The sequence below is a fragment of the Orycteropus afer genome, unplaced genomic scaffold (genome assembly GCF_000298275.1).
Source record: "Orycteropus afer afer isolate SDZICR_OR568_19922 unplaced genomic scaffold, OryAfe1.0 scaffold00245, whole genome shotgun sequence".
Classification (NCBI taxonomy): domain Eukaryota; kingdom Metazoa; phylum Chordata; class Mammalia; order Tubulidentata; family Orycteropodidae; genus Orycteropus; species Orycteropus afer.
The window spans coordinates 3,389,166-3,398,509 of record NW_006921832.1 but is presented as its reverse complement, the minus strand read 5'-3'; the positions used below and the strand labels follow the sequence as shown (position 1 = coordinate 3,398,509).

Genomic DNA, 9,344 nt, shown 5'->3' with positions numbered 1-9,344 from the left:
TGTATCCTTCCCTTCAAGGCTCAGGGGTCCAAGATTATCTTCTGTGTCTGTGTTAATTGGTTTCCCTTTTCTCTGTTGAAGAGGGTCTGTGCAGTCTTTCTGCCTAGTCTGCCATCTTGCTGGAACTCTGTAACAAGAATTCTTAATTCTTTCATTTTAATTGTCAAGTTTTTGAATATAGAGTTTATGCTCAAGGTATTTCTAGTAATGTCCACTGATTTGTGTGTGTGTGTGTATGTATGTATGTTTGTTTTGATAAGAAAAGCTCTCTTTCTTTTTTATGTTATAAACTCAACTTTTCATATGCTTTAGACAGTTGCATTCATTGTTCTTTTTGTTGCCTCATATTTATCTGGTGAGTTTCTTTTTCTTTATTGGCTCCTGAGTCTTTTTGACAAACTTATTTCTTTGATAACTTCCTTGCTTTCTGGTATGGCAAGATTGATCAGGCCAATGGGCGCATACTCTATCCCAGTCCTAGGGATCAGCAGTCTTCCAAGGTTTACTGATTCCTCATGATGGAGAATAGTGTTTGGAAACCACAGTCTTGGGGCTGTGTTCATTGCTACTGGGTTGTCATTGCTTCTGATCCTTTTCAGTGGATAACCTTACAAAATTCATATTTTTGAAAAGAAAAAAAAAATCAAGGTTCCGGATTCCTTTTATTGCCATTATAACTCTCACCCACTTTATCCCTGAACAAGCAGTGGACACTATGGTATTATCCTGCTGCTGTGTTCTATTGACTTACAGTTCTTAGCCCTTTTGAGATTAATGCCAGGTTTTTTTATTATTATTTTTGTTTGTTTTTTTAAGGCTTTGGTAGGAAATGGAAGCACTGTGGAGTGTGAGGGTCACTAATGAAATCATGGCCCTGGTGAAGATTAATGCATTTTTCTTTTTTCTGAGGCAATACAACAACAACATAGGTCAGATATTACTAAATATCTGATAATATTTTTTAACTGTAAACATGGAAATTAATTTTTATAATTCAGCAAGTTGTAGCTTAACTAGGTTGTTCTCCTAATAACATCATCGATCCATCCAGAAACCTGGGAGTCATCCTTGACAGCTCCTTCTCCCTACCTATCACATCCAGTCTATCATAAATCTTGTTGATTTATTGTCATTGTTGTTAGGTGCCATTGAGTAGACTCTTGATTCATAACAACCCTATATGCTAAGAGTAGAACTGTCCCATTGGGTTTCCTAGGCTGTAATCTTATGGGAACAGAAAGCAGTTCTTTCCTCCCACAGAGGATCTGGTGGGTTCAAATCACCGACTTTCCAGTTAGTCATGCACTTAACCATTGTGCCACCAGTGCTACTTAGCTTCTCAGTATCTCTGGAGTTAGTCTACTTCTTTCTTCATCACTGTTTTTATCTAGGTCACCATTATCTCTTATTTTTTTAACAGCTTTATTGAGATATAATTTGCATGCCATTTAGATTATATAATTCAGTGGTTTTTCAGTATGTTAACAATATGTGGAACAAATACCACAGTCAATTTTAAAATAATTTTATCACCTAAGAGAGAAACTTTGAACCCATTAGCTTCTATCCCTCCTCTCAACCCAAACAACCACTAATCTACTTTGTGTCTCTACAGCCATCCCTTTTCTGAATAATTCATATAAGTGGCATTATATAATATGTGATTGCATTCTTTTACTTAGAATAATGTTTATTCATCTGTTGATGGTCATTGGGTTGTTTTCACTTTTTTGGCTATTATGGATATCTTCCCCCCCCCCCCAAATCATTTTTGGCTCTAAACATTTGTTTATAAGTTTCTGTATAGATACATGTTTTCACTTCTCTTGATGGTTTTCTTTGAAGCACGAAGACTTTTAATTTTGATAAAGACCAGTTTATCTATTTTGTTGTTGCTTGTTCTTTTGGTGTCATGTATGAATCTTTTGCCAAATCCAGCATGATGAAGATTTGCTCCTATGTTTTCTTATATACTCAGAATTTAGTAGTTTCAGCTCTTAAATTAAGGTCTTTAATCTATTTTTTTACACATAGCTTGTATATGCAATTAATTTTTTTATATGGTGGGAGGTAGAGTCCTACTTCATTGTTTTATGTGTGTCTGTTCAGTTGTTTTATCACTACTTCTTGAAAAGACTAATCTTATCCGGTTAAATAGTCTTGGCACCCTTGTCTCAAATTAGTTGACCATAGATGGGTGAGTTTATTTTTGGGATCTCAATTCTATTTCATTGATCTGTATCATTCTATATTCCCACACTGTCTTGATTACCATTGCTGTTTCCTAGGGCTACTGTAACAAAGTACTGCAAACTGGGTAGCTTATGGGAACAGAATTCATTGTCTCACAGTTTTGAGAGTCTGAGATCAGGGTATTGGCCAAATTCATTCCTTCTGACGCTTTAATGGAAAAACTCCTACCTTGGCTGGCAGCTGCAGTTACATCTCTATATATATCATCTCCTCTTTTATAAGAATAACCGTTACAGGAGTAAAACCCACTCTACTGGAGCATGACTTCATGTTAGCTTAACTGATAATATCTTCAAAGATCCTATTTCCAAACAGGGTCACATTCACAAATCTGGGGTTAGAATTTCAACATGTCTGTTTAAGAGACACAGTTCTTGAAATTGGGAAGTGTGAGTCCTCCTTTGTTCTTCTTCAAAATTATTTAAGCTATTCTGGGTCCCTTGCAATTCCATATGAATTTTAGAATCACTATGTCTATTTCTACAGAAGTCAGAAGAAATTGAACAGCTCATAAAAATATTACCAACAAAAAAAGTCCTGGTCCAGACGATTTTACTGGAGAATTCTACCAAACTTTCAGAGAAGAACTGACACCAATCCTACGCAAACTATTCTGGGACATAGAAAAGGATGCAATCCACCCAAATTCATTTTATGAAGCAAGTATAACCCTAATAATAAAACCAAGCAAAGACATCACTAAAAAGGAAAACTACAGACCAACGTATCCCTCATGAATATAGAAACAAAAATCTTCCACAAAGTCCTAGCCAATAGCCTCCAACAATATGTCAAAAAAAAAAAAAAAAAAAACAACATTATGACCAAGTGGGGTGCCTACCAGGTATGCAAGGATGGGTCAACATTAGAAAAACAATCAACGTAATCCATCACATAAGTAAAATAAAAACTACATGAGCATATCAGTCAATGCAGAAAAGACATTTGATAAAATCCAACACCCATTCCTGATAAAAACTCTCAGAAAAATAGTAATAGAAGGGAAATTCTTCAGCATAACAAAAGGCATATATACACAACCAACAGCCAACATTGTTCTCAGTGGAGAGAGACTGAAACCATTCCCCTTGTGAACAAGAACCAGATAAGGATGCCCTCTGTCACCACTTTTATTGAACATTGTATTGAAAGTCCTAGCCTAGGCAGTAAGGCAAGAAAGGGAAATCAAAAGCATGCGAATTGCTAAGGAAGAAGTAAAACCATCCCTATTTGCTGATATGATCCTATACATAGAAAACCAAAGAGACTTAGCAAGAAAACTACTGAAACTAGTTGAAAGATTTAGCATAGTGGCAGTATACAAGATAACAATGTTTTAGTGTGGTGTGCTATGCCAGTTGAACTTGATGTCCCCTAAGACCATGGTCCCAAGCTCATGTGCCCAGCAACTCATTCCCTCAGGGTGTTTGACTGTGGCTAAGAAATTACAACTTTGCCCTTTTAGCTCTAATATATGTATGGACTTTCTTATAGCACATACAGAAAAATACATATGTAGAAATATTGTCTGCCAAACTTATATATGGTCATAGATATATTCCCTTTTGCCTACCTATACCTAATCATTTATTATGTCTGCCTATATATATGAGTCGGGTTTGACTCGACGGCACATAACAACAACAACAACAACATATATCCACTGTAGATTAATGTTAGTTATTATTGATAATGCAGTACTATGTATGTAGAGGAGCTCTGGTAGCATAGTGCCTAAGGCACTTGACTGCTAACCAGAAGGCTAGCAGTTCAAACCTACCAGCCACTCCTCAGAAGGAAGATGAGGCAATCTATTTCTGTAGTGATACTGCCTCGAAACCCAAGGAGGGGTTGCTATGAGTCGGATCCAACTCAAAGGCACATAACAACAGCAAAAACAACATGTATGTGGAAGTGTTTATATTTGTTGTGCACCTCTTGTTGTCTTCCTTTTCCTAAGTGTTATTATTTTGATCACTAGCTTTTGGTATATTGCCTTTCCCTTCACTGAAATCATTACTTGTCTCTTACCTATCTAGCAGTTTTCCCCCTTTTCCCTTCTCAACCCCAGTACTAATAACAAAGAAAGTTTCCTTCCATGTATAAACCTTTCCTTGATTTTTTTATAAAAGTGGACTAATACAATATTTGTCCTTTTGTGATTGACTTATTTCACTCGGCATAATGTCCTCTAAGTTCATCCATGTTATGAGGTGTTTCGCAGATTCTACATTATTCCTTAGTGTTGCATAGTATTCCATTGTGTGTATGTACCATAGTTTGGTTATCTGTTCCTCTTTTGATAGACACTTAGGTTGTTTCCATCTCTTTGCTATTGTGAATAGTGCTGCGATGAACATGGGTGTACATGTATCTATTCATGAACACTTGCAATGTTTTAATGCCTGCCTTCTCCACTAGATTATAAGCTTCAGGAGAGCAGGAATTTTGTCTGTTTATTTAGTGCTATATCCTTAGCATTTAGAAAAGTGCTTAACATGTAGCAAGTGCTTAAAGTAACTGTTGACTGATAGTTGAGGAGGAGTTGGATAGAATAGATGTCAAGAAGGTCTCAAGAAATGTACCTGGATTATCTTGCTGGTGACTGAGTCACGTCAGCTTAAACTAGGTATGGTAATTACAAGAAAATTTAATTCATTTTATCAGAGGCACTGCTTACATAATTGCTTCTGCACAAATTAGGATCCCTGGTAGTACATTGGTTAAGTGCTTGGCTGCAAACCAAAACGTCATTGCTTTAAATCCACCAGCTGCTCCATAGGAGAGCAACATCCTTGGAAGCCCTATGAGGCAGGTTTCTATGATTAGGAATTGATTTGACTGCAGTGTTTGTTTGTTTTTTGTGGGGGGAAGTGGGGCTTTTCCTTATTCTCTGAAAACTTAACTAGTTAATGTAACTCACAATGTACCTGCAGACTTTGTAGGCATTTTGGTATTGCAGCACCTGGATTCATTTTCTTAATTTCTAGCTAAGCAAGAGAATTCTGTTCTTTGGAAAGAGAGAAGGTTTGGAAGATGCTATCACATATTTCTGCTTTTGTTTGATTTTGTGGGAAGGTGGCTGAAGCAAAGGGAATGATTCTCATCATTTCCTCTAGCCACCGAGCTGATGTTTTGATTTACTGTCTTGGTGATGCTAAAGTGGCAAGATCTAATTCAGATAGGTAAGAAACTATTTTTTAGAATTTTATAACTTTTGAAAACTGATCATATCACTAAGAAAAAGTAATAAAAGTAGGCTCATTGCCTTTGATTAGTAAATTTGTCAGAAAACTAAACCATTTGCTCATTTTTCTTTTTCTGAAATTAGAATATTTTTAAAGTAGTGAGCATTGTATCCATTCTTTATCATAATGGTGTAGTGTTTATCCACAAACAGAGCTTACATTTGATAAAATATCACAAATTCAAGGTTAGAGGAACAAGAAACTAGAAACAACTGTATCAGTTTAGGAAAGGCTAAACTACTAAACTACTCCCTTCTGTTTTTCTCTCATTTCTTTATATTTCTGGAGTTCTTATTCCCTATACCTCACAATTTAACCTCTTTCTACTCTGTGACTTGTGTTATCTTTGAAAATATTTAGAAATATATGGGTTTTTTCCCCAAAAAAAGTGAGTGCCCTGATCATGAGACTGAAGTGACCCAATCCCTGTGTAGCAAGGGCTTTATAAATGCTCATCTGCGGTGACGGTCACTATCTTAGTTATGTAGTGCTGCTATAGCAGAAATACCACATGTGGATGGCCTTAACAAACAAATTTATTTTCTCAGTTTGTTTGTTGTGTGTTGTTAGATGCCCTCAAGTCAGTTCTGAATCATGGTGACCCTATGTACAACAGAACAAAGCACTGCCTAGTCCTGCACCATCCTCACAATTGTTGCCATGCTTGATTCCATTGTGCAGCCACAGTTGAGGAGGCTTGTTGTTGTTGTTGTTATGTGCCATCAAGTCGTACCCAACTCATAGCGACCCCTCCTTGGGTTGCCGAGGCAGTATCACTATGGCAGTAAATTGTTCCATCTTCCTTCCGAGGAGTGGCTGGGGGGTTTGAACTGCCAGCCTTCTGGTTAGCAGTCAGGTGCCTTAGGCACTAAGCTACCAGAGCTCCTAGAAGAATGAATTCAGAGCACCACGTCAAGAGGGACAGTTCTTTTCTCTGTTGGCTCTGATGGAAGGTCCTTGTCTCTTTGAGCTTCTGCTCTTGGGCAGTTTTCATGTGGCTTAGCATGTCTCACCCCCATCTCTGCTTACTCACTTGTTGGTTTAATCTCTTTTATATCAAAAAAGATTGGTTTAAGACATGCCCTAACCTGATCCTCTCTCATTAACATAACAAAGACAGCCCATTCCCAACTGGGATTATAACCATAGGCATAGTTAGGATTTACAACATGTATTTTGAGGGGACATAATTCAATCCATAACAGTCATCAAAGTCTTTTTTAAAGTCCTAGTTTGCAAAAAAGGGGAAGATCCTCAGTGAGATGAATTGACACAGTGGCTGCAACAATGTGCTTAAGCATAGCAATGACTGCAGTGATTGTGAGGATGGCACAAGACTGGGCAGTATTTTGTTCTGCTGTACATGGGGTCACTGTGAGTGGAAACTGATTTGATAGCACCTTACAACAAGTTTACTCAGTATTGAGATAATATAATTGGCTTGCTAGAGTTGTTTGAAAAATGTCAGTAATAAAAAGTGCTTTGTTTGAATTATTTCCACAGCTGGTATAAAGCCAATTACAGCATGGCCGAGAAATTAGACTGGGGCCGAGGAATGGGCTGTGATTTTGTCAGAAAGAGCTGTAAATTCTGGATTGATCAACAGAGACAAAAGTAAGAATGCATTCCTTATGGTATATTTGATGACATAGTTCATTTCTGATTTTTTGCTTTACTCTGAGCCTAACATGTCAACTGTTTTTAAAATGTGCCCTGATTATTTCAGTTTATAAATATGTAGAAAACCATCTACAGGTGCTTGATAATCATGTCATAATTAAGTAACTGCAGTATTGTTTTTAATCACATAATAAAATAATCCAGAGCATAGGCATCAGTCATGAACATTTCTTTTTAGTTTATAATTCATAAATATGTATATTTTGCAAAATGTTTCCATACTGTGTCATTCTTACTGTTTTAATCAGATAGTGCGCACATAAGCACAGATGCAACAGTTGATTCAGTATCAGAGGAAAATAAAGGTACTTTTGAACAATGGTTCTCAACTATGGGTGCATACCAGAATCACCTAGAAAACTCTCTTAGAGCCTCTAAGTTTAAAATTATATATATATAATACATGTTTTATATGTATATATATTTGTTGTTGTTGTTATGTGCCGTCGAGTCAGGCCCGACTCATAGCAACCCCTCCTTGGGTTTCCAGGCAGTATCGCTATGGAAGTAGATTATCCCATCTTCCTTCCGAGGAGTGGCTGGTGGGTTTGAACTGCCAGCCTTCTGGTTAGCAGTCAAATGCCTTAGGCACTATGCTACCAGAGCTCCTATGCTCCTATATATATATGTACATGTACATATATATATATATATATATATATATATATATATACACATAAATATATTTACACGGGAGCTCTGGTAGCATAGTGGCTAAGGCACTTGACTGCTAACCAGAAGGCTGGCGGTTGAAACCCACCAGCCACTCCCTGGAAGGAAGATGGGGCAATCTACTTCCGTAGTGATACTGCCTCAGAAACCCAAGGAGGGGTCGCTGTGAGTCGGGTCTGACTCGACGGCACATAACAACAACAACAACAACATATATATACACACACACATACATATTTCCATGCATCACTTAATGTCCTCAATATGTTCTGTGAAATAGAACATTACAGTTGTGCGAACACCATACCATATTCTGGTCCTGCTTTTTCTTTAAGCATCTTGAACAAGTTTTATTCCAGTGATTGTCAGCATGCTGAGAGGGATTTGCTTTGTGTTTGGTCCTCAATCTATATCATTAGCAATCTCTCCATATCTGATATAGGTCCTATTGCATTTTTGTTAGCTTTGTAGCCTTCAGTAGAACCAACCTGTAAAAGGTACATGTAGGCAGCATCCTCTGACCTCTTCTAACTTCACAAGAGGAAGACAGAATCACCATCAGCAGCCCAAGATTTATTCCTATGAGGCCAGATGTGCTGCAGTGCTCCAACCTTTTACCAATTCTGTTACCAATCTTCCCTCCCACGGCACTCCACTGCTTTTCTACTGTGTTCAGTAATTCATTGCTGTGGCCACACAGAACTCACAGACAATACTCACAATGATGGGATTTATTAGGGAAGTAACAGGCTACAATTCAGGTCCAGGAATGTGCTCGGATATAATTTTTCAATCAGGACAGTCTCCCCTCTGCTATGCCCTCAGACACACCTTTTTGGCCCTTGGCCTCTTGGCCTGGCCTCTGACCTGCTTGGGTAAGTGTTATAAAGCCCTGTTAGATCTACTGATAGGTACATGTGAGTGCATCCCACTCCATCAGCAAGCCTTCTGCCCAAGGGCACTCAGCTTTCTGGCTCTGTGGGCCAGATAAGCCTATTGTTCTGTCTCTTGCCTCTTGGTTCCTCTGTGACCATCTCTCTGCCAGGCGTCTCTCTCTGCTAGGATGTCTCTCCCTGCTGGGGCGTGGCATCTCTCTGCTGAGAGTCTCTCTCTGCTGAGAGTCTTTCTCTGCTGGGTGTCTCTGCCAAGGAGGTCCAGTCCAGGGATTTGGGTCTAAGAACACACACTACTTCACCTGTGGCTCTTCTGTCTTGATGGAAATGAGATCGCCTCTCTTCCTCTAGGGGGGCTCTTTTTTTTTTTTTTTTTTAATTTGATTTGGGTGAAAATTTAGAGAGCAAATTCACTCTCCATACAGCAGTTCACATATACTTTGTCTCATGACATTGACCACAATTTACCACAATGCAACAGCTCCCCTCCCACTTCCAATAATTACCTCTTCCCTGTGTCCATCCCTCCATGCACTCCTGCCCCCTGAGCTGTCTCCCTGTGCATAAGCAGCCCTTCTTTCTCCCATGATTGTTCTCT

General features: G+C 38.3%; 1 protein-coding gene across 1 annotated transcript in view; it reads left to right on the top strand.

The window, feature by feature from the left end:
* The window catches only part of LMLN (leishmanolysin like peptidase), a 101,755-nt gene that overhangs the window by 56,489 nt on the left and 35,922 nt on the right, over positions 1 to 9,344 (top strand). Inside the window, exon 12 of the mRNA XM_042782125.1 lies at positions 7,005 to 7,115. Within this exon, the coding sequence (XP_042638059.1) occupies positions 7,005 to 7,115 (111 nt within the window). The remainder of the gene's footprint in view (positions 1 to 7,004; positions 7,116 to 9,344) is intronic.